This window comes from Pseudonaja textilis, chromosome 1, assembly GCF_049901715.1.
Source record: "Pseudonaja textilis isolate UNSWEBS1 chromosome 1, rPseTex1.2, whole genome shotgun sequence".
Taxonomy (NCBI): domain Eukaryota; kingdom Metazoa; phylum Chordata; class Lepidosauria; order Squamata; family Elapidae; genus Pseudonaja; species Pseudonaja textilis.
Window position 1 is genome coordinate 331,984,702 of NC_141990.1, and position 25,549 is coordinate 332,010,250.

General features: G+C 43.4%; 1 protein-coding gene across 2 annotated transcripts; it reads right to left on the minus strand.

Annotated features, from left to right (window-relative positions):
• Positions 1–2,942: 2,942 nt before the first annotated feature.
• Positions 2,943–23,585, minus strand: TMEM38A (transmembrane protein 38A). Of its 2 annotated transcripts, XM_087922877.1 has the most exons (7): positions 22,912–23,585; positions 16,284–16,374; positions 13,751–13,907; positions 12,218–12,402; positions 8,589–8,676; positions 8,080–8,197; positions 2,943–6,627 (listed from the first exon to the last, which is right to left on the minus strand). In XM_087922877.1, the coding sequence occupies exons 3-7, from the start codon at positions 13,855–13,857 to the stop codon at positions 6,391–6,393; spliced, it is 735 nt and encodes a 244-aa protein (XP_087779003.1). In that variant the 5' UTR covers positions 13,858–13,907; positions 16,284–16,374; positions 22,912–23,585; the 3' UTR covers positions 2,943–6,390. The 2 variants fall into 2 exon arrangements, with proteins under 2 accessions (XP_087779003.1, XP_026554630.1); XM_026698845.2 differs by lacking the exon at positions 16,284–16,374 and having other exon boundaries at positions 22,912–23,583.
• Positions 23,586–25,549: the final 1,964 nt, after the last annotated feature.

Below are 25,549 nucleotides of genomic sequence, written 5' to 3' on the forward strand. Positions count from 1 at the left end.
ACAGTCAGCCTATTGCCCCCAACAATCTGGGTCCTCATTTTACCCACCTCAGAAGGACAGCAGGCTGAGTCAACCTTGAGTCTGGTGAGATTCAAACTGCCAAATTGCAGGCAGCCAGCCATCAGCAGAAGTAGCCTGCAGTACTGCATTCTAACCACTGTGTCACTGTCTTTCATCATTTATGCTTCTATAATATACAATCTGCAACAGGTTTCTTTTTTAAAAAAAAAAGCCTGTAGCATGTTTTCCATGTGAGAGAGAATGAAATCACTCGCAGTTATCAGCACTGAACTGAAGGCACCCAGAGAATTGTTAGAAGGCAGTAAACAAATACAAGCAAATGTAATTCTTTGCTTTGAAATCTTTCTAATGGTCATCTGGATTTTTCATCTGATAATCCAAGGCTTGCAAGCTGTATCCCAACATGCCTTGGAGCATGCAATAGCTTATGGATAGAATTATTATTAATTCGTTGATTAAAATTATATGCTCCTTGACTCCTGACAACTCTGGGTGGCTCAGAAGTAAAAACATTAAAAATAATGGAGAAGCAGATAATAATAGACAATTAAAAATATAAATAAAAGCATTTAAACAACCAGGGGAAGACTATGGTAATTTCCCCGCTATACACTTAACTATGATGGGATGTAATCTGGATTCCCAGGAGACAGGGAGTGCATTCCAGAGGAGGAAGAGACAACTCAGTTCAGATACTTTGTGTGAGAGAAAGAGGTTGAAGACGGTTCCTCCTTAATAATTCCTGGAGTGTATGATTTATATAGCTGGTAGTCTGCTTTTGTTTGGCAAGATTGTTGTGACGAGATGGATGGCAAACAAATTTAACAAACAAAAGTCTGCCTGTGGACAAGGAACAATAAAGAAATCTGCTTGAAAAAATCACAATGTGTCTTTCTTGGTTTTTGGAGCTTGATACTTACAGTATAACCATTTTTGAAGATCTATAAAGGGTCTCTTAAGCTTTGAAAATGCTACCTTTTTTGGCCCCTCCAAAGGATGCCCTCAAATTTCTCCCCTTCCACTTCAAGAACTTAATGACATCACCAATTATACATATCTTTTGGTTCAGAAAGAGCTACAAATGAAAGATTAAAATAGTTGTAAACTTTTCATCACTTCTCTCCACCAAATCCAAAAGAATTCTGCCCTCTTGGACAGAATGATTGCTTGGAGAAGTGTGAAAAGCAGAACAAGGTATTTCTCATATGTTTATTTACAAAATAACAGAGCATTTGGAGAACACTCTGTATTACCTGTACCGTTTCATAATTTGAAGCAAGTATGAATTGAATGCAAATCCCAGAAACCTTAGTTCAATATGTCTGAAGAACATTTGAGAAGGCTTATTCCTGCTGGAATAATAAAAGAACTGCTGTAATTATAAAAATAAGACTATTACAACAGAGACAATTAAAAAGAAACAGCAGCTTACCTTGTATAAGCCATTTGTAAGATTTGATAGTGCCAGGCATGGAAAGAAAAGACTTTAGGAAGAAGGGAAAGACTAAGGAGATATATTTGCAGTTTCAGACTGAACTTTCCCCCCCCAAATTTTCTTGCAAATCTTGATAATCTGCATGGCCCCATCTAAACAGGAAGGGGCTGAAAGTCCTGCAGCTAAAAATTGCTGCAAGCAAGAACCAAGAAAAAAGAAAGCCATCACAGAAGAAATTCTGCATAGCCATAATCTGTAAAGGGAAACATTAGGGTGGGAGACTCTGGGAGACTCTGTTCTGACCCAAACCCTTTTCCAATAAAACAAAAACGAACCAAAGGGAAGAGAAACCTTTTAATGATTCTTACGAATCCCCGGTTAAAAGGCTGCTGCAAATTACTTAACTTTGATAAGCACAAGCCTCACCAAAACTATGCGAGGCTGCCAAGAATAACAGATAAGAAATAGTTTACAACACAAGAGTCTTCAAATGCCAACTTAAGATACTGCAATGTCCACAAGGCTGGAGTTTCAAAACGTTTTTGCTTCCTACAAAGAACGTTTGATTCACAGCTGGCTTTTATCTTCTTGAAGGAGGGGCCATTACCTTGCAGCCTTACTCCCGAGTCACCCGTGCTGTTGCAGCTGCTCTTTCCTATCAGCAGCTCTGTGCACACGCGCACTTGGCACAGGCTCCTCGGGAACCTCCTCATCGCTGCTGCCAGCCCCCACAATCTCTGAAGGCCGCAGTCCACTCCCCAATGGTCCTGGCTCCTCATCTGTGTCCTCACTCTCCTCAGCCATCTGCACCTACTGCCTGCTAACCACAACAGACTCAAAGAGGTTCAGAAAACGGCCAGCTCTTGGATTAGAACAGGGTTTCTCAACCTTGGCCACTTGATGATGTGTGGACTTCAATTCCTGGAATTCTCCAGCCAGCAGAACTAGTGGGGGAATTCTGAGAGCTGAAGAATCCTTACATCTTCAAGTGGCCATGGTTGAGAAACATTGTTTTAGAGCAGGGGTCTGCAACCTTAAACACTCAAAGAGCTATTTGGACCAGTTTCCCACAGAAAACACCAGGAGTCAATAATTTAACAACCGGTGTGACTGGGTGGGTGTGGCCAACTTGAAGTCACTTACTCCCCACACAGTCACCTCCTGCTGTGGAATATGGAGCAAGTCTCCATCCCCCGCCATCCCCCTTACCTTCTCAGGCCAGGCGAGGAGTGACGGGGAGGGGAGGTGGGATCCAACAGGGATCCACAACAGAGGGCTGAAAGAGCCACATATGGCTCCAGAGCCACAGGTTGCTGACCCCTGTTTTAAAGGAAGAAATGGATCCATTCTTAATCTTTGAAATCTGGTATTCCCATCCCATCCCTTCTTCACACTTGATCTCAAGAAACATTTATTGCATCTTCTTCCTTCAAGCACTGTGAAGACATTAAGACAGAAATGTACAGATCAGGTGCACGATTCTCCATTCAGTTGCATCACAGAGGGCTTTTATTTTAAGAATGGCTATATCCACAAAACCATGGCTGTTCTAGTCATGGATAAAAATCCCAGGGAATAGGAAAAGGGGTTGGGGCAGAGGTTTGCTAAGGAAAAGGCACTTTTTAATGAGATGTATTTTTAACCAAGCAGCATACATCTTGGAGGAGGAAGTGTTCTCCAAAGTTCTTCTGCTTCTTTATGTCAATCAGTTCCTTCTCTTGCTGGTGGCCAACAGTTGGAGACAATTGTCCCCAAAAGGAGAAAAGGAAAGTCAGGACTTTCTATTTCTGGGTGGCTATTTCTACTCCTCATCACTCATGGGGCTCATCCTTATGAGCCCCATTTTAATGCTGCTTTAGAATATGGGTTTAATGCTCTTCCAGAAGAATAAATCCACATTCAAAAGCAATTTGAAAATCAGCTGCCACACGTAGTTTTATTTATTTGTTAAATTTATATGCCACCCCTCTCACTGACAAGAGTTGAGCAGAGGATGAAGAGTGCAGCAGAGAGACACATTCCTCTCTCTCTCTCCTGCTTCAAAGTGCATCTTTGTCTGCTGCTATTGCTAGTCAGGGATTGGCTCACAGGCCTTGCGCGTACAATCGAAAAGCCCAGTTTGAAAGAACCAAACCCGTCTGCTGTCCAGATTAGGATCATCCTGGAAAGCTGCGCCTGGGGACTTGGCAGGAAGAGTAACACTCCTGTCAATCCTGAAGCTGACCTGACCGAAGTCATTTTGAGGCGTCCGTGTTGCCACACTGGAGCTGAGGGGATGCGGGGGGGGTTGTAGCCAAAACCAAATCCTTTCTCATGGGAACCAAGGACATTCTCAGAAAGAGGAGGAAGGGCATTACCAGGCAATCAGATAGCATCATGATTGGACCATGTGATTGATTGTTTGGGGAAGGGGAAGAAACTTTTACTTTAATTAGGTAAAAACTGCAGGAACCTTCAGAGTCAGTTTTCACCGGAACTGGGCCAATGTGATATACCCAATAAAACTGTTCTTTGAGGAACCTACCTGCCTTGGGAGTTTTTCTTGCTATGGGTGGATTCCTTGGAAGCCTGACAACTGCACTACTTCAGATGGTCCAACAGGTGCTTGGCTGACCTCAACCCGTATACTATAGGTCAGCAGGAAGCACTCCTGACAGAATGGCTTGTGAACCATGCCGGGTTGCACCTACCTTACAATAAAACTACTGCATAAAGGAAGAAAACAACACTTTTACACTGGGCCACCTAAGGATGACTTTGTCGCCTGGAGGATGCATTGTGGAGAAGCTGAAGAAGGCTAGACTGCTACCAGTTCACACCGGTTCAGGTTAATCTTACTTCTGGTTTAGCAAACCGGTAGTTGCAATGACCGGCTGGCTCTGCCCACCCCTCACCTCCCAGGAGTCTCCATGTGGCCCATTTTGGATCCCAGGTAAGTGCAGGGCCCACACAGAGGCTAGGGGAGGGTGAAAAATGGGCCTTCCGGAGGCTCTGGAAGGTTCCGGAAGGCCTCAGGAGGCGCTCTGGAGGCCGGGGAGGGGGAAAACCAGTCTCCCGGAGGCTTTGGGAGGCCTCCGTTTTCGCCCTCCTGGAGGCTCAAGAAAAGCCTCTGGAGCCCAGGGAGAGAGAAAACAGGGCCCCCGCCCTGTGCAGGAGGCTGACTAGGCCATACCCACTATGGCCATGCCCGCCCAGTAACTGGGCAGAGAACTGGTTGCAAACATTTTTGAAGCCCATCCCTGAGCTGAAGGCAACATCATGAGGACACCGCAGAAAAAAGGATCTTGCGGGGGCATGATTTTGTCAGAGCTAAATGATAAGAAGGGGAAGTCTTGTGACAGGCAATCAGAGTCTCCTTCTAATGCCCCAACCAGAGTTTAAGTCTCCTTTGTAATCTCAGCAGCTGGCAACCGGCTACTTTGCAGATGTTCACCATGGCTCCATTATTCATACAGTCCAGCTTTGACTTTCTAGACAAAATCTGTAAATAAACCAGAATTCACACACAAGGATTCTTTTAGGCATCCTACGGGCTCCTATAGCTGCTAGAAGCAAATTCTCGCCTCCGTCAATAGCCCCTCACTTTTATCACCTCTTAATCAAAGGAGGAAAACAATCACAGAATCCAAATCAGTTCACTAGAAACAACCCAACTGTTTGCAGAAGAGACATAATAGGAGCAAGCATAACTGCTTAAAATCCTTGGCAACAATAAATAATGATCCCAGGGGAAGGAGCATCAATCAATAAATAATTTACATGCACGATTCACAGTGTTTGGCAAAGTGGCTAGGATTGAAACGCTCAGTCGTTGCTTTGGTTTCCTTCCTTACAGCAAAACTCATCAAACTTTGGAGAGGTACACACAAATGGCAACATGCTAACACACATACACATATATCAACAGCCCAAAGAGCAGCAGCAGCAGCAATAATCTTCTCCTATGCTCAAGGCCTTCATACAAATGGCAACCAAATATGACGTCCAATGTATTGATGTAGAGAGTGAAATGCCAGTCACTCCATCTGGAACACCTCTCTCTGCCCTTGAAAAGTAATCAGTGGCCTTAGGGTCCTGTAATGATGGCCTGAGTTGCAGATCCCTGGGTTGTTTTGCAGGGTCTATCTCTCTCTCTGCCATATGGAGGAGACACCAAAAGACATTCCAGCTTTTCCATGGGTGTGGCTTAGGAAGGGGAGGAGACCAAGAGGATAGGAAAGGCTGAGCTAGAATCTGTAACAAAAGGTCCAACTGGACATTAGTTCTGCGCAGGGGTGGGGTTCAAATTTTTTAACAACCGGTTCTGTGGGCATGGCTTAGTTGGTGGGCGTGGCTTGGTGGTCATGTTATTGGCTGGGTGTGGCCAACTCAATATCACTCACATCGAGGCACGCATCTCCTCGCCTGGCCTCTCATGACTGTGGGGATGCTGCAACAGTCGTAAGTGTGAAAAATGGTCATAAGTCACTTTTTTCAGTGCCACTGTAACTTTGAATGGTCACTCCACACAAGCAAAGTACCAGCAAAGGAAGGGAAAAAAAAAACTCCAGAAAAGTTCCTGAGACAGGAAGTCTAGTCCTGCCAAGAATGTAATAAGGGTTAACGGAGAGGCAGTTTCTGTAAGCAACACCAGAATGTTTCCTTCCTGCCTTCCTTACAGGATTGGGCCAGTAGTTTCTTCTAACAACCGGTTCTCTAAATGCTTAGAATGTTAACAATCGGTTCTAACGAATAGGTGAGAACTGGTAGAATCCCACCCCTGGTTCGGGGCCTCACAGGTGACAGGCCAGGACAACCATGGCAGGGGCCAGAAGAAGAGGAATGGTCTTCCTCAGAGCCTCCTCCAACCATGTCTTTGGAAGGCCATAAAGTCACACACAAGGTTTGCAGCAAAGTTGCGGTGGTTCAGATGGATCCGTCGGCCTTCTTGATGCTCATTCCACCTTCTTGGCTTTCCGTTTCCGGGTTCCTTCATTGAGCTCCTCCCTTGATTTGGCTGGCATCTGAGGTGGTGACAGAAGGGATGGCTCCTGAGATCCTCCATGAGGGTGAGGGTGGTGGTGGTGGTGGTGATGATTATCATGACTGGCAGAGCCAAAGAGGATGGGACACACCACATTTTCCAGAGGGGCAAGTGGGGACCCATGGGAGTGAGTTGCTGTCAGGAACACCTGAATGACAAGGAAAAAGCTCCATTAGTGGGTCACCAACTATGCCAAGTTTTCTATTGCTCAGGCAGCTACAATAAACCAAAGGGATTCCAACCTGTGTTTCTTCCCATTCCTCTTACCCCTTTTTACACCAAGGTCCGTACATGAATTTCCTGTCTTGGCCAATCAAGCCCTTTTCAATGAAGTTCTGGTGCTGCTTCTGTGGGGTCACCGCAATTCCAACCTAGAGTTACCAGGGCGTGTAGCTATACTGTTGAAAGGCTACTGGAAAGGTCTCCATTGTTAAGCAACCCAACCATATTTCTTATGATATACCAGCCAGGATTCCTTTGGTATCTCTGGAAATCCAAAACTTACCCTGAAGTGACTGAAGTGACTGATGCTAATATCATAATCTGAGTTCACGAATATGTTGGATGTCACTGTGGCTTCTACCAGTTGCTTCCAGGGGTAGGATTCTACCGGTTCTGTCCACCTCTGTAGAACTGGTAGTTCTGAAGAGCAGCAGACAGAGAGCACACATAGAACCGGTTCTATGTTTGCTGCTGTTTTTGCCCGCCTGCCTGCCCGCCCGCCCGGGCTCTTACTTGACCTTTATTTTCTGCTTTTTCAATCACAGCTGCTTTTTCAATCACAGCTGCTTTGCGTGACACAGCTGCGGTTGAAAAAGCAGGAAAAAAGGGCTTTTCCAACTGCTAGGCACCTGTGCGCAGCGCTGCTCAGCTGTCCGGGCAGCTCAGCAGGTCATAAATTGCACTCGTGTGACTTGCGCATGCGCGCGTGACATAGAGCGACAGAACCGGTAGTTATAGCAGTTGGATCCCATCCCTGGATGCTTCTGTTAGTCCATAGTGAGATTTGTTAGCTTTGACTTGGGGAAATTGTGGGAAATATCTAAACCATAGTGAATAGAATAGAACAGAACAGATCTTGGAAGTCTTCTAGTCCAGTCCCCTGCTTAAGCAGGAGAACCTATACCATTTCAGATACGTGATTGTCCAGTATTTTCTTAAAAACTTCCAGTGATGGAGTGCCCATGATTTCTGAAGGCAAGCTGTTCCACTGGTCAGTTGTCCTCACTGTTAGGAAGTTTCTCCTTAATTCCAGCTTGCTTCTCTCTTTGATTAGTTTCCAACCATTGTTTCTTGTCCTGCCCTCAGGTACTTTGGAGAATAATTTGGCTCCCTCTTCTTTATGGCAGCTCCTGAAATACTGGAATACTGTGCTCATGTCACCCCTAATTCTTCTTTTCTTTAGACTAGCCATCACACTAAAATAGCTTAAGGACTGTAGTTTATTCAACTAACCATGGTTTAATACAATGAATGAGTCCAGGGTCTGAGGCCTTTCTTGCCTTTCTGAAGATCTTCTAATGAACAGAAATGGATTTGGCTCCTTCCTCCATTCAATCCACCCAACTGCTTACATTTGCCCCCAGGCAGAGGAATTTACCTTGCAGATGATCATAAAAATAGTGAAGAAGAAGATGAGGGTAGCTTTGGAGATGGGAAGCCACTGGGTTTGCTGAAGGGTGAAGAGCAATGCTCCATACAGACTGGCTTTGGATGGACTGCAAGAGAAAAAAGCCTTCATCAGAAGCACAGCTGGGATTCTATCTCAAATAAATAAATAAATCCAAATTTTAGAGAAAGGACATGATTTTCGGAGGGACTGCTGCAATGGCCATAAGTATGACAAACTGTCATCACTTTTTCAGTGCTTTGTAATTTTGAATGAACACTAAAGGAAAGGACTGCCTGGATTCTCGAAAACCACCCGTGATGGAGAACCCACATCCTCTCAGGCGGTGAAAACACTCTGAGTTCTGGAAATGCCCTATCAAATTTTTACTGATATTTCTCATTTCCATTGATCATCAGATTCCTTCTAGGTCAATTAGAACACGATTGATCTTTATCCAGAAGACACACCAGTACAAAAACTCTGGCTTCTCTACTCACAAAGTCATATGAAGGAACTCATTTGTTTCTGGCTTCCAGACGCCACGCAGCAATTGCTCAAAGTTGGACATCAAGGCAACTCCAGAACCTACGAACATAAAGATGGTAGCACACTTGTAAACAGACCAGCGATGAGAATGCGGGCAAGTAGAATTCCATTTTCCTAAACTCACTGATAATCCCTGTCGAAGTAAGTAATCTAACACAGGAGAAAAATATTGAGCATTTTTGTGGGGATGCTCTCAGCCACAACAGCTTCTTTAAGGAAATGGCAATTATACTGATTATTATGAATAATAAAAGTGATGCCGGCTTCTAAGTTTACTATTGAAAAATTGAAACATATGATAGCGATACCACAGCCCCCTGCCTTAAGTTTATAGAAGTTTGATTATTCTATTTTCTGGTTGCTTTGAATCAGCGAAAGAAAAGCAGTACAGAAAAATGTAAAAACAACCATTTGGAATTTGTACTATTTTGAATCCAAACAGTCTTGACCTCACAGGATTTTAGTGTGATGGAGGCTGCTTCAATTATTTTGGAAACACAGCAGGTTAAAAGCACTTCTGTTTCCAGATCACAACCAGAATAATCAAAACAATTGTACCATAAAATAATGGCTTAGAACTCAAAACAAGGCAACACAAATTATATGAATTTGAAACAGCATGCACAAATCTTTGTGTAAAAAATAAGAAATACACAAGCTTTGTCCAGTGTCTTAAAACTTTAACTGTGGCTTGATAATAGAGCACTTATTTTTCATTTGAAAGATCTTGGGCTTGATCTTGATATTTCTAGCTAAAATAAGATGCTAGAGAGAGGCTACGAGTCACAAGAGAAAGCATTGAAGGACAATCTGGTCAGATATAAAACAATTCTCTATACCTAAAATGCCCTTATGACAGAAGCATTCCAGGGAAGAGAGTTAACTTGGTGAAATTTCTAGCCTGACAGACGAAAGTATTTATTAGCAGAAAAGGAACATGATTTATTCCTTTTTGGTTCAATTTTCAATTTTCAGAAGGGAAAATGTCTATGAGTGGTAACAGATGCTTCAGCCATGAACCTCGGTGTGATCTCTATCATTTCAGCATCTAGAAGTCTGAGGAAAGTTCCACTGGAAAAGTACTTTTGCCTATGTAGAATAGAATAGAATAAGGATCTTCAAACTTCGTCAGTTTAAGACTTGTGGACTTCAACTCCCAGAATTCCAGAGCTAACATGACTGGAGAAGGAATTCTGTCAAGTTTGAAGACCCCTGGAATAGAATAATAATAGAATTGGAAAAGAGAATTGGAGGTCTTCAAGTCCAAACCCCTGCTCAAGCAGCAGACCCTACACCATGGGTGTCAAACTCCCTGGGCTGCCAGTTTGACATCATCCTGAACAAATGGTTGTCCAATATTTTCTAAAGTGATGGGGCACCACAACTTCTGAAGGCAAGCTTTTCCATTGATTAGTTGTTCTCAGTGTCAATTCTCACTGATTAATGATGTAAAATGGGAGGGGCTATACCAGATATGTGGAGAGGGCCAAGATACTGTTTTATTTCCTTTGATCTTTTTGAAAAGAGGATTAATAGAATTGTATCTTGAGATAGCTTTTTTGGGTGTAACACTCTACCTTAAATGAAAAGAAACCCTCTTATCATGTTTGACAACTGTATTTGCCAAAAATAAAGGAAAGAGTTCAGACATCCCCTTGGTGTCCTAAGTTTTAAGCATCTCACCAAGCTTTGGGGTTATCTAAGAAGAATGGGAGAACTCAACATGTGATTCTGCTGGAATTGCATTCCAACATCCTACCATTTCTGTTTGTGGTTTAGAGCAGGAATTGAGTCACCAAGATAGTTTCAGGACTACCATCTTCAACCAGAATTGATCCATAGACTCAACAAAAAAACTGGTTAGCAGTTCCCCACCACCATCACAAAGAGAGGTGGGGTTGAGGTTAGGAGGAGAAGCTCCTCAGTTGTGGTCCTTATTTATAGGATAGTTTTTCATAAGGGCTTCACTTCGGCTAGCCACGCAGGGAATTTGTATCAATCTAGAATGATGTTCATGACCTGTAACTCTTAGTATTCCTTCTTATTGGCCATGCTGTCTGGAACAGTTAGAAGTAATAATTCAGCAACATCTGAAGAGTGATAGGTTCTCCATCCTTGTTTTATGCAAGAGGACATTTTGCCTGAGAAGTAAAGACTATAACTACTTTCCTTTCTTCCACAGAAGATGAGAAATATCAGCCTAATCTGCATCTCAGCAGTTCTGATACTTGCCACTCCACCACCTTATTTTTTTTCTGAATGAATTTTTCTGAATTTTCAAGACCTCATTGATCAGGGGTCCCCAACCACCGGGCCCCAGACCGGTACAGGTCCGTGGAACATTTTCTACCGGGCCACCAGTTTGCTGGGCGCTGCTATCTTGTTTCGATGAGAAAGTGCTTCCGGGTGAGCTTTTCCGGTTGGAAAGCGGTGTTTGGGTCCTGAAGGAATCCTCGCGCCTTAGTTTCATCAAAGGGGGTGGTGGCTTCGAACAAAATTAAGGTGCGAGGATTCTTTCAGCACCCAAGGCAAGGCAAGCTGAGCAACTGTCCTGAAGCCGTCCCGAAGCCCATCGACAAAGGTACAAAGGAGGAGTTGAAGGTGGCAGGGAGAAGCGGGGGACGGCTGGTTGGCTGGTCACTCGGCTCGCCTTGCCTTGTCATGCATTCTGATGCCGGTACTGGGCCGCGGATCATTTTGTGATGCCGGTACCGGGCTGTGGCACAAAAAAGGTTGGGGGCCACTGTCGTTGATGATCCAAACTCCGTCAAGGACCTTGGAATACTCATCTCTAATGATCTAAGTGCTAAAGCCCACTGTAATTACACAGCCAAAAAGGCATTAAGAGTTGTTAACCTAATCCTACGTAGCTTTTTCTGTGGTAATATCACACTACTAACTAGGGCATACAAAACATTTGCTAGACCAAAACTCGAATACATCTCATCAGTCTGGAACCCACATTACGTATTTGATATTAACACAGTTGAGAAAGTCCAGAAATATTTCACAAGAAGAGTTCTACACTCCTCTACTCATTGCAGAATACCCTATGCCACCAGACCTGAAATTCTAGACCTAGAAAACCTTGAATTACACCGTCTTCAGTCTGATCTAAGTATGGTATATAAAATCATACATTGCAATGACTTACTTGTCAATGAATACTTCAGCTTCAACCATAACAACACAAGAGCACACGATAGATCCAAACTCAAGATTAACCACACCAAACTTGATTGCAGGAAATAAAATTTCAGCAACAGAGTGGACAATGTCTAGAATATTCTACCTGACTCTGTGGTTTCTTCCCCAAATCCCAAAAACTTTAATCTTAGACTGTCTACTATTGACCTCACCCCTCTCCTTAGAGGTCTATAGGGGACGTGCATAAGCACACCAATGTACCTACCATCCCTATCCTATTGTTTCTTTTATTTTTCTTATATGTATCCCTGTATTCATAACTATGTTTATACTTATACTTATTATCTTGTAAGTGATTGACAAATCAAATAAAATAAATAAAAACTAAATAAATACCACGTGGGAATCACAATGCTGAAATGACACAGCTCACCTTTGACAAATCCAGTGATGACCATAATGAACCAACCATGGTGGTAATGGTGGTGGGCATGATGAACACCAGCAGCGATCTTGCGAACTCGGACTACCTCTTTCATCGCCACAAAAATCAGTTTGACTGGCAGGAAGCTGACACACTTGTAAAATAAGTTCAACGGACAATAGAAGATTAGGTACCTGGAAAGCAATGCAGAATTAAAAAGTGATACTGGTCATTGGGTTTAAAGAGTTTTGACATCAACATAAAAAAAAGGAAGTGAGAGAAGAAATATGTTTCAGCCTTTCATGATGGAGACTCTATTGTAGGCCTTAAAAGGGCAATTTTTGAGAAGATGACAGCAAGAAAAAAAACAAATTGCTATTTTTTTAGGGAGTTCCATGCCTTATCTTCTTGTTTGTAGAAGATAATTTTTTAAATTGATTTACCAATTAAACTTTGCCTCTCTTATCATCTAGCAAATGTTTTGGTAATGAATATTTAATCATTGAATAATATATGTTTAATTTACGTTGACCTGTTAGATTCCCCACTCTACAAAGGGTGGGCATGTATGTGTGGCAGTAGAGAAAATAACAACTTGTGCATCTTGAAATCATCATATGTGACACATACATTTGAATTGGATATCATTAGGCACTATATAATTGTATCATTGTGTGCTGATGTCAGGATCTACATGTTATCATTTTAAAACACCATGGCTTGTAAAATACATCTACACTCCATCTTCACTCATATGTCTACCTGTCCATCTCTCCATCCATGTATCTTTTAGCATCATCCATCTATCTTTAGATGATTAGCAAAGATGACGGATGGATGGATGAATGAATATGGTAGATAGATAGATAGATAGATAGATAGATAGATAGATAGATAGATAGATAGATAGATAGATATAGATAGATAGACAGATAGATAGATGATAAGACATAATCCAAGACATGACTACTTATTCCATAACAACCATATTATATTTTAGCACTTCTCAATTATCTCTTCTTACATTCGTTTGGGAAGCCTGGAAGGAGGAGTCTTAGTATATCTCTCCTTCATATGCACACCTTGGCAGTGGTAGCAGTTCTGTCCCTTGTCCGACAATAGCAATGTGAAATTAACAACTTAACAGCTTCAGCTATTGATATGTGTCAAGCACATGTATTAACCTAGAGTCATATTTATGTTCACTCTGTTTTTTTAAAATATCTCTTTTGGGAGCCAAAAGGAACTCCAACAGAGAAATGGAGTGAAAGGACCCTGGGGGTGCAGTGGTTAGAATGCATATTGCAGGCTAACTGCCCACAGCCAAGAGTTTGATCCCGATGAACTCAGCTTTCCATCCTTCCAAGGTCAATAAAATGAGGGTCCAGATTCTTGACGATAATATAACATTATATTATATGACACCATAAACCCTCAGGAAATTCTGTAAAGCACTATGGGGCAGTATATAAGTGCTGATGCTATTCCTAAATCCTGGCTCAGCATTGGGGCCTAGCCTTAGGTCACAGAAGGTGGCCTTACCAGACAGCTGTAGCCAGAAGTATGTTGGAGTTGTTGCTGAAGTAATCAATAGGGGATTCTCCAAGCAGGAGATCAGCAAGGATATAGCTGCCAAAACAGTACAGCATAGCACAGACCCAAGAGGCCAAGGGGCTGTTCCGGGACAGTTCCACCGCACCTGTAGAGATAGAAGACGGAGAAAACTATGGGTTCAAATCCAGCTGCCCTAGGTTGAAAAACCCCGAAACAACGCACTTCAGTCCTGGCTGTTTACTTCTGTTGTGAAGCCTGTCGGCTACTTCTTAATAGATATTTAATCACCTTTCTCTCGAGTAGGAGAGTTCCTACTTAATAGCACAAAGAATAGGGAAATCTCTTCTCAGCCATACATGGTAGACTTGGAAGATACCCCTCCTAGGAGGGCTAAAACATTTTGTTATTGAGATTGGCTATAAAAACAGAATTTTGTGCATCTGATACTGTTGTATCTCCTCCCCCCTTTTTAGTGAATCAGGCAGGAATGTGCTTGAGCCTCTTTTGAATGTTATCTCATGGCTCTGGATGAGCTTTAAAAATGTTGGATCCCCTTTTTGCCTAGGTTTTTTTCTTGCATATTTCCATTAAGGTCACCTTCCTGAGTCTCTATATTTCTTCAGCCCCTCCTTCTCTTTCTAGAGAGAAAACTGTTATTTAAAATCCAAAGCCTCAGGAAGCTAAGGATTGAGCATGGAATTGGAACCTCTAAAAATGATTGCAAATCAACAAGAAACCAGGAAAATTCAGGGACGCAAACGGGATCCTTTCGCCTAGAGTTTGGGGTATTTTTAAGGCAATGTTTCTCAATCTCAGCAGCTTTCAGATGTAGCAACTTCAGCTGTCGGATGTTGGCTAGGGAATTCTGGGCATGGAAGTCTACACATCTTAAAGACTTTGAAGTTGAGAAACACTGCTTTGAGGAATAGGTTAATGTTTTTAGCTTTTTAAAAAATATGATTTTATGCTTTAACTTGGATATATCTGTCTGTCTGTCTGTCTTTCTTTCTATATTTATTTATTTATAAAATTTATTAGCCACTTATATTGCTACACTGTATTTATTGATTCAGATGCACTGATTGTGAGGTGGGTTGGGCTGAAATGAGAATAACTGGGCCAAAGTCATCCAGATAGTTTTTGATGCCTATGGTGGGACTAGAACTCACAGTCTCCTAGTCATTAGGCCAGCACCTTAACCATAGACCAATCTGAATTTTGTCAGTTCAGAGCAGGTAGCAGATTCAGTCAAAAAAAATAAAAAGAGGTTACCTCCCGCCCCCAAAAGATGTTACCAAACCTGTGGGCAACGCTCCTGAGCAAGCTATTCTAATGTTGGCACTGTTGCTTCTTTCTGTCCAATGCTCGCTACCATCATGGGCCTTTGTTCTCAAGCAAAAGTTCCATAAATATGTAGCTTTTGTGCTGATTTGTTTAAAATGTAGTATTTAACTTTGTCAACTTATGATACAACCCAAGGATGGGCTACCTATACATCCCAGAGTGATGCATCCGATGGTATTATAAAATCTTCCGGCTTGGCTCCTGGGACTAAATAAGGGGTGTGCATAAACGCACAATCATGCCTACCATCCCTGTCGTATTTTCCCCAATTATTAGTTCTTATTTCTTGTATTTAAATTTATGTTTCTTCTTGTTTCTGTTATATTGTAAGCTCTTGACAAATAAAATAAATAAAAATAAATAAATAAATACATGGATAAGCTCGGCAATAATATTGGAAACAATGCTCCATAATCAATATGTTGACTGTCAAAGTATCATCCAGCCCTTCATTGTCTCTGTAAGTCCTATCAACTTTGGCAGGTTCAAATGAATGAACCAGCCAATGCATAGTACAGGTAGTCCTGGACTTACAACCACAACTGAGCCCAAAATTTATGTTGCTTGAGAAAGTGAGAAATTTATTAAGTAAGTTTTGTCCCATTTTACAACTTTATTTTTCACGTTTGTTAAGTAAATCATTTCTTCTTGTGCCATATCTGTCATCGGACGTTGGCGATCATATTTTTATTAACAGTCGCATGAAAAAGTGCTGCTGAGTTTTCACCAAAGCAGCCTCTTCAATTTTGAAGCCATGATCTTCTTCTTCTGCCTGAACCTCGTTTCCCTTCAATCTTTCCCTGGAGGAGTAAGTGAAGTAGGCCATATTTTTCTGGGTCGCATGTCACATCGCATGTCCAAAATATTCTTAACTTTTGCTTTTTTATGATTTTGATGATTTTCTTTGGCTTTCCTAGTAAATCACTGCAGTTGTTAAATTAGTAACACGGTTGTTAAGCGAATCTGGCTTCCCCATTGACTTTGCTTCTCAGAAGGTGATCACTTGACCCTGGGGCATAGCAATAGTCATAAATATGAGTCAGTGGTCTAAATCGAATCTTGATTGTGTGATCATGGGGATACTGCAATGGCCATAAGTGTGAAAAATTGTCATAAGTCAGTTTTTTTCAGTGCCTTTGTTAACATTGAATGGTCACTAAACGAAGTCGAGGGTTACCTGTACCTCAGAGCAGCTGTTCTCACCTCTGCAGCCATTAGAAAGGAATTTGGATCCCCTCTTCCAAGGAAACTGATATGTTTGCTATGGTCTAAAAATAAAGTGGGAGTAGGAAGAACTGTTCACAAGATACCCTACAGATCTTTAATCCATAAAAGAACTACGGTATCAGGAATTATTTTTGCCTTATAGAAATTATGAGAAGGATCTCAGTTGTCCTGATGAATCACCCCTTAAAAGTCTGAGTCAGCAGTCTGCAGCTGCCCAAAAAGCCAATGCAGTCCTTGGCTGCATCAACCAATCAAGGGAAATGAGCTTCCTGCTTCCTGCAAGGAGGTAGAGAAGGTTTGGTGATCCAGTGGAATAAAAACTGCCTTGTTTTAAACGTTGGAAAAACTAAAGAGATCATTATCAATTTCAGAAAAGGCAGGCACAGTCACACTCCTGGGTATAAAGGATTCACCTGTGGAGATAATTAGCAACCTCAAATTTCTGGCTGTGCAGCTAATGAGTAGGCTGGCTTGGTCGCTCAACAGCGAGACACACAGGGGTGGTATTCAGCAGGTTCTGACCAGTTCTGGAGAACCCGTAGTAGAAATTTTGAGTAGTTCGGAGAACCGGCAAATGCCACCTCTGACTGGCCCTGCCCCCATCTATTCTCTGCCTCCTGAGTCCCAGCTGATCGTCTTCTTTTGTTGCCCTGCACAGAAGAACGGAGCTGGAAAGCAGGTCAGTGGGGTGGGGAAGGAATGGGTATTTTACAGTATCCTTCCCCCAGGAGTGGGGATTTTGCAGTAATCTCCCCCTGCCAAGCCGACCAAGCCACGCCCACAGAACCGGACTCAGCAGTGCCTGTATTTTCTGCGTCAGATGAGAAAAGTACATCTTCCTCCCTCTGTCCTCACCCCTTTCTACAGAGGGATCGATCAAGAGCACCTTGTCCTATTGGATTAATATCTGGTTTGGAAGCACTACTGCTTCAGACAGGAATGCGGATCAGAGAGTGGTGAGGATGGCAAAAAAGATCATTGGCAGTTCACTCCTTTCTATCCAGGACATAGCACTTAAGTGATGCTGGAGGAGCATCCGCAGGATTGTCTGGGATGCTACACGTCCTATTCATGTCTTGTTTTCCTTGTTACCTTCTGGGAGGCAGCTTCATGGTATCTGAAGCAGAACATCCAGATTCAGCCACAGCTTTGTTCCATACAGTATCAACCTTGTGAACTCTCAAGCTTCCTCTTTCCACTCTGTATTCAAGATGGAGAGCGATTTATATGTATTTATATGTTAGGTTAGGGCAGGGGTCTTCAAACTTGACAGCGTTAAGACTTGTGGACTTCAACTCCCAGAATTCCTCCTCCAGTCATGTTAGCTCAGGAATTTTGGGAATTGAAGTCCACAAGTCTTAAACTTTCCAAGCTTGAAGACCCTTGGGTTAGGAGGTAGTTATATACATATGAATGTGTACAGCATATCTATATATGTGTTATGTATGTGTACATTTTTGAGAGCAGGCAACAAAATTTCTTTTTTAATGTGTGCCAGAGTGCCCACAGGAAAAAAATGACAATAAAGGTTATCTTAAATGGTAGCACTGCTCTATATCACACTGGAGAGGTCACACTTTGAATATTCCATCCAATTCTGGCCACCATGACACAAAAAAAGATGCTGAAGCCCTAGAAAGAGTGCAGAGAAAAGCAACAAAGATGATAAGGGTCTGGAGATGGCATCCAATGAAGAAAGCTAAAGGAACAAGGTATGCTTAGCTTAACAAAGAGAAAGCTCATAGGATAGGGGTTTCCAACCTTGGCAACTTGTGGACTTCAACTCCCAACTTCCTCAGCTTCGCTGACTGAGGAACTCTGGGAATTGAAGTCCACAACTCTTAAAGTTGCCAAGGTTGGGGACCCCTGTCGTAGGAGACATGTTGATAGCAGTCTTCTAATACATGAAGGGCTGCCCCAGGGAAGAAGGAGTTGGTTTAGCCTCCAAAGCACCTAAATGCAGAATAAGAAGCTATGGATAGAAGCCCATTAGGGAGATCCAATCTGGAACTAAGAAGAAATTTCCTGACAGTGACAACAATTAGCCAATGGAACAGCTTGTCTCCCAGAGTTGTGGGTGCTCCATCGCTGAAGGTTTTCAAGAAAAGATTGGACAACCCTTTGTCCAAGATGGCAAAAGACAATTACTACTTGGGCAGGGGGTTGAACTAAAAGATCTCCAAAATTCCAGATCCCTTCCAACCCATGATTCAATTATTCTAACCCACGTTCCATTTTATAGTCCAGGGAATAGGGAGGCTGAGGGAATCTTGAATAGGGAATGAGCAAACATTTGAACGTTGATTTCTTTTGTTCAAGAAGGAGGTGTGCAAATATTGTCTTTTAGGGTGAGGTTTGCACTTGATTTCTGAATGACATTCCCAAAAGAAGGAAACAGCAAACACTTCCACCCTATTGTAGGGAAAATTATATGGATATTTCCAGGTAGGTGCCAAGAATAAAGATTCAGTCTAAAATGTGTGTTTTCTTTTCCTTTTTTCCCCCATTTTCTATACATGCTATGCAAGATGCATTCAAAAAGTGGGCAAGACCAGGATAAGATAGGAGCCTCTGTGGCACAGTGGTTAGAGTGCAGTATTGCAAGCTACTTCTGCAGCCTGCTGCCTACAATTTGGCAGTTCAAATATCACCAAACTCAAGGTTGACTCAGCCTTCCATCCTTCCGAGGTGGGTAAAATGAGGACCCAAAATTGTTGGGGGCAATATGCTGACTCTGTAAACCACTTAGAGAGGGCTGTAAAGCATTATAAAGCAGTATATAAGTGCTATTGCTATAAGAGAAATAAGCAATGTGAGAGGAAAACATGACTAACTTAATTGAACACACTTCAAATGCTAAACCTGTTTTTCCTTTTGTCACAGTTAAAAGTATAAGTTAGCAATGTTTTGGAGGTTGTCTGGAGATTGTGCCCAGGGCTTTGGCAAAGGAAGTCAAGTAAGAGCCATAAGGTTTCTACGTTCTGATACTAATAGAACATATCAAATTTTGCATGTGGGAAATTTTCCAGTCACTGTTTAAGTTCTTCAAGAATGTGTAAAACAACCAATACATATTATCTGAAGCAAGTCAGGCCCTGGTGGATGGCCTAAAGAATTCCTTCTCTGCCCTCTATGCGAAGATGAAGCAGCTGCGAATCCATGCTATTAATTGCAGAAAGGAATCAGCAACTGGTGGTGGAGAGGAGTCACCAAGAAGCCAGGGATGCTATTGCAGGTATAATTAGCGAAATGACTTTCAGGGAAGGTGAACTGAGGGAAATGAGTCATTTCTGCCCAGAATTGAATGTTACATAATATGCAGAGCTTCTGAAAGTGGCCTGGAAGTTCTGGAGATTCTTCTAGAGCAGCGATGTCAAACTTGCATTGTCACGTCATCATCACGTGACTTTCGTGACTTCATCCCCCCTTCACTGAACCGGGCGTGGGTGTGGCCAGCGTGTGACACATTCGGCCCACAGGCCACAAGTTTGACCCCCCTGTTCTAGAGGAAGAATCTTATCTTTCTGATTAACCACCGTATTACTCCACTCCCTGCCAGACAGAGATAAAGGCTGGTTTGACTAGCGCAAGGGTAGGGAAATTTGGCTCTTTTATCACTTACGGACTTCAACTCCCAGAATTCCTGAGTGAGCCATAAAAGGTTCCCCATCCCTGGCCTACTGGTTTTTCAGTTGTGGGGGAAATCAATTTTTGACCTGAATGGGACTGTCTAATATACAAATGTAGGACATATGTTGAAGTCCATAAGTGATAAAAAAGCCAAGTTTCCCTACCCCTGGGCTAGCCTAAGGAAGGTTCTTTATATTGTCTGCCCCAGTGGTGGGATTCAATTCTTTTTACTACCGGTTCTGTGGGCGTGGCTTGGTGGGCGTGGCAGGGAAAGGATATTGTAAAATCTCCATTCCCTCCCAATCCCACTAACATGCTTTCCAGCTAGGTTCTCCTGTGCCGGGCAACAAAAGAAGACCCAGCCGATCAGCTGGAACTCAGGAGGCAGAGAATAGATGGGGTCAGGGCCAGTCAGAGGTTGTATTTGCCGGTTCTCCAAACTACTCAAAATTTCCGCTACCAGAACTGGTCAGAACCTGCTGAATACTATCTCTGGTCTGCACCTGAAAATAGGTGCTTTGGAAGAAGAGGAATCTGGATTTCTGCAGCTATTGTGCATTTTCAAGATGATATATGATTTTTCTGAAAGAAGGAACACTTTAATTGGAGTTACATCCTGCCTTTTCTTCAGCAACTCAAGATCATTTGGTCCTCTACTGTAATTATGCCTCACACTAGAGGTCTCCAAACCAAGGCAACTTTATGACTTGTGGACTTCAACTTCCAGAATTCCTCAGCCAGCTATGCTTGTGGACTTCAACTCCCAGAATTCCTCTGCCAGCTATGCTGGCTGAGGAATTCTGGGAGTTGAAATCCACAAGTCTTAAAGTTGCCAAGTTTGAGGACCCCTGCCTCACACTAACAACCTTGTGGTGTAGACAGGGCTAAGAAAGAAACAAAGCCTTATTCAATGAACCTGTTTGGCTGATGATAAACTTGAACTTCAGAAGAAAGTTAGTGGATTTAAGCACTAATGATATAATCTAAATCAGGGGTCTTCAAACTTGACAGCTTTAAGACTTGTGGACTTCAACTCTCAGAATTCCTCCTCTGTTCATGTTAACTCAGGAATTCTGGGAGTTGAAGTCCACAAGTCTTAAAGCTGTCAAGTTTGAAAACTTTTGATCATTCTAAATGAACGTTGTAAACAGTAAAGCAATAATTCAGTAGTCTATAAGTGTGACCAGGGTAGAGAAATGACTTTTGGTCATTGGTTATTTTAAAACATCATTTCCAAAATCCGTTACCATTAATAACCCAGCTTTATTCTTTTTACCAGAACCTCCCCACTTTTCCCTCTATGACCATACAGGCTCTCTTGCTAACAATAAGGACTAGTAACTCAGTATCAATACTAGTGACTTCTCAATTCTTAAAAACGACAGATTGTGAAATTGGCAAGTGTGGAAAATCAGAGGAGGCTGGAAAAACCTTTGGCAATTGCCTTGCTTTCTGTCTGAATCCTAATGATTAGATGATAATTGAGGTCCAATTCCTTTCTCTCCTTCCCAGCAATTCCCTCTCTGGCACTATTAAAGAGCCTGGCAATTCTTGCCGTTTTTAAGCCTTCATGGGCAGGAACCCAGCTTGTCCTTTCCGGGAGAAGGTCACCATCTGCATACATCCATCAAGCCAGGGGGCTCAGATGCAAGGGCTCAAGTTTCTCACAGACATCCATCCCTTTGGTGTGGATGAGAAGAGGAGAATATTCCCACTTGCTCATTTCTTATTTTAGAACTGTCTTTGGAATCAGGACTCTTAAATCTTCTCCTGCTGCTAAAGCAGTACTTTGAAATCCAGGCAAAGGGGACTCAATTGTACCAAAGACAACCCCTTCACAGCTGCCAGTTCATCAACCAGAGAACTGGACTGATTTATTTTGTTTATTTTAGTTTGTCAAGCATGTATGAGAAAACAAGTATAAGTATGAACATAACATATAAACATATGAGTATATACATAACAATTGAGTACAAATACATGGAAACAGTAGGACAGGGAGGGTAAGTACACTGGTGCGCTTATGCACGCCCCCTTACAGACCTCTTAGGAACAGTCCACGATAGACAGTTTAAGGATAAAGTTTTGGGGGTTTGAGGATGTTGAGGTGGCCGATCTCCCTGGGGCCACTTTGCTTTCAGTCACTTTCTTTTCCCTCTTCCAATAGGTGAGGCAAATTTGAGGCCATTCAGCATTGATTGCACACCTCTCATCTTTTTCAAGACCACTAGATTCAAATAAAACCAAATCTGCTGGAGAGGAAAACCACTACAGTGGATTACCCCACTTGGCTACTGAGGAAGAAGGGAGATCATTCCTGCTTTGTTCTGTGAAGCCCTGGGTCACTTTTTCAAGACACCTTCCTGCCCTTTTCACCTCCTGCAACCCGTCTTTATCCCTCTTAATCTAGGCTGGTGGCCAAGCTCTAAAAGTTCTTTAGTGTTATGCAGACAGGCTCTGCCATTCTGGTCCTCATCCCAGGATATCCTCATCCCCGAGAATGGCGGGGGGTGGGGGTGGGGGGTGGGGGGGGAAGCTTTTGGGCCCAAATCACTGCCCACCCACTCATTTTGAACAAGCCCTTCCTGGAAGCCAAGTCAACCTGTAGAGGAAGAATGCCTTCAGGGGGATCTAAGGCAGGTGGGGTGGAGGCCGGGTGGAGGCATGGAACAAGAGCCAGGGCCAGCTGTCTCTGTTGACATTACAAGGACAAGGCTGGGTATGGATGAATAAATACCATTTATTCATCGATGGCATGAATACCATTATAATGCTAATAACAGATACGAAGCAGGTCAGTGGGTTAAAAAAAAATGGCAGAAAATTTCGCACCAGCCAAAAAAACGGGTTTCCTAGCCGTGGGAAAAAGAAGAGAGAGAAGAAAAAAAAACGCCTGTCCCGCCGGAAAGGAAGGGCGAAGGGGGGAGCTGGTTCTCCTCCCCGCTTACCTTTCTCATACTTGAGGTAGAGGAGGGAGACTATGAAGTAGCCCAAGTCGAAAACAGGGAAAACAGGCAGGCGGGCGAAGGCGGCGGCCAAATCGCCCAGATCCAGGGCCGCGATCAGGTCCATTGTTGGAAGGAGAACCGAGCGGCGAAAAGCGAGCCCCTCTGGAGCGCCCAGTGGCTGTAGTTGGTGCTACCGCTGTCTGGCAGAGCAAGGACGCAGCGGCCGCTCAAACCAAGGGAGGGAGAGAGTGGGATGGAGACGCCCCGCCGTCTTCCTTACTTGGCCTGCGGCTTGGAAGCGCCTCCGGGGGCCCCTTCGGGCAGCTGAGCATGTGCAGAGTGCAATTCCTTTCCCTCCCGCCGGGAAGACGATCCCATCTCTCTCCGGCCTTGCCTTCGACCGCCGTAAGCTCCCCAAACCTAGGGACCTAGCGTCCCCGCCTCCCGCGGCACCTTACGCCGTTGCTAAACGAGGCCAATCTCGTTTCTATTTTACAAGCCCGTGCCAATACATCAACGGCAGTGGGCGCCTAATGGTTTTACAGGAAAGGAGGACAACGGCAGTCCAGGGAGGGCCGGATCTCAGAGATGAAATCCGGGACTCCGCAATTAAAACCTCCGCTCCCCAAAAGGAGCGAGAGTGGCACAGCAGAAGCAAATACAACCAGTTACCAGGTTGATGGTACTTGCCGCGGCATTTTTAAAATAAAAATAAAAATCCTTTCATTAAAAGGCGGAAGGCAACGCTTGCCAATTCAGGCGAGGTTCTTCTGCGGCGATTCGGATTCTCTTTCGTTAAATCAGGATTAATAATATTAGTCCCCTTCCCAAGCGCTCGATGTCAGACAAACTACATCGGGAATCGAGACCGCAATCTCTGCGCGTTCTTGCCTCTTTGCGCAAATTGCCAGCCAGGGTCTCTTCTGTTGACCCCCACCTGAAGGGCTTAATGGTAGACATTTGCTCCCGAGCTTCTGGCGCAGATCTTCTATGCGGAATTTCCTCTTACTCCGTAATCCCAACGGTGCTTTTTCAGGAGGCGACTGGACTTTCTTGTTTTTTTCTTTGAAGACGTTTCGTTTCTCATCCAAGAAGCTTCTTCCGCTCTGACAGGATAGCGGGGAATGGAAGGATTTTTTTCCTTGCAGATGGCTGGTCATTTGCATTCTTTTAGAGGGTCGTTGAAGCACTTGGAGGTTTACTTGTGTCCTCAAGGGTCAACTGAGTAGTGCTCCTAGTTTCTGTAGTCTGCATTTTTTTTTCCTCTGGAAATCCATTCCCATTCCCACATCATTTAAAGGGAGTTCACCCCAAATTGTAGAGCTGAACGTCTGTAGAGATTCTCAGTCCACGACCTGGATGACTGAGAATCTCTACAGACTCTTACTCCCTATTACACACAGCGAAGTGACTGCCAATAGAAAAGAATATTTGTAGCTCAGGTTTGAACTGTGAGGACCTTGGTGCTTTCTGAGCTTGGCTGGTTTCTTGCAGACCTTTCATTACCAAACTAGATAACATTATCAGTGCTGGTAAAGAGTGGGGTTTGCTCTCATTTTATATTCTAGTGGCTTGCTCTATCAGTGGAGGTGGGTTTTTTTAATTGGGCTATCGTTTACTGTTAATTTGTCTGACTTGATACCGTAGTACCTTGATTGGAGCATCGTTTGATTCTCAATTGTTGGTCTAATGTTGATCTTGGTGTTGGTCTCTGTTCATCTGGGGGTTGGGCTGGTGAGGAGTGTCTATGGAGATTCTCAACCATCCAGGTCATAGTTGTCCCAAAGGTGCTCTTCAAAAGGAAACGGGACTTGCTTGGTTTTTCCTTGAAGACGTTTCGCTTCTCATCGATGAAGTGAACTGAAGAAGCTTCTTGGATGAGAAGCGAAACGTTTCAAGGGGGGTGGAAATAAGAAAGCCCAGTTGCTTTTTGAAAAGCGCCTTTGGGACAAGCGGGTGAAGCGGTGCGTTGGTCTTTTTGGCGTTTTAACAGATAACAGATAATCAGAGTTGGAAGGGACCTTATAGGTCATCTAGTCCACCCCCCCCTCCCCCGCCCAAGCGGGAGACCCTACACCATTTCTGACAGATGACACCATTTCTGACAGATGACTGTTTGCCCATAAACCTCAGGAGGCAAGAAGGATAAATCCTTTTAAAAACCATATTTAAAGGTAGACTGCCTCTGAGCGTGCAGGTTCCGCCGGTACATCACGACCAAGAGCCCACTTCTTCACAGGCTTGAGATCCCTAGATTAATACAAAGGATGTTTCTGAAGAACCTTCCGTTTCACCCACCTATTTTTCTACAGCTTCACAATTCCTGTTCCTCCCTCCGACCTTTTGCTAAAATAGACGTTCGCCTTACATTTCTTACTTTGGAATGAGGGGGGAGGGACCTGACACAAAAAAGGAGGAACCCCCCGCACCCCCTACCCCCCCAAAAGAAGAAAAAATAAGCATATTTTAAAACCAGTGAACCGCCTCCGCTCCCATGATAAAGACCTAATCCCGGCGCTTTAAATCGGTGGGCGGGGTTTGTGGAGAAACGTCACCACCGGCTTGTAACCTACCACAGACTTTCTCCTTATAATACTATATAGCTGGTGAGTGCCACCTGGTGGCCAAGGGATGGAAA

Bases quoted from the DNA above. Each gene is read 5' to 3' on its own strand.
- TMEM38A (XM_026698845.2), bottom strand. From the start codon at position 23,035: ATGGACCTGATCGCGGCCCTGGATCTGGGCGATTTGGCCGCCGCCTTC. The intron at 12,403-13,750 runs GTAAGGCCACCT...ATTGCTTTCCAG, and splicing joins CTTCTGGCTACAGCTGTCTG to GTACCTAATCTTCTATTGTC. The intron at 8,677-12,217 runs GTGAGCTGTGTC...TTATGTTCGTAG, and splicing joins CATCACTGGATTTGTCAAAG to GTTCTGGAGTTGCCTTGATG.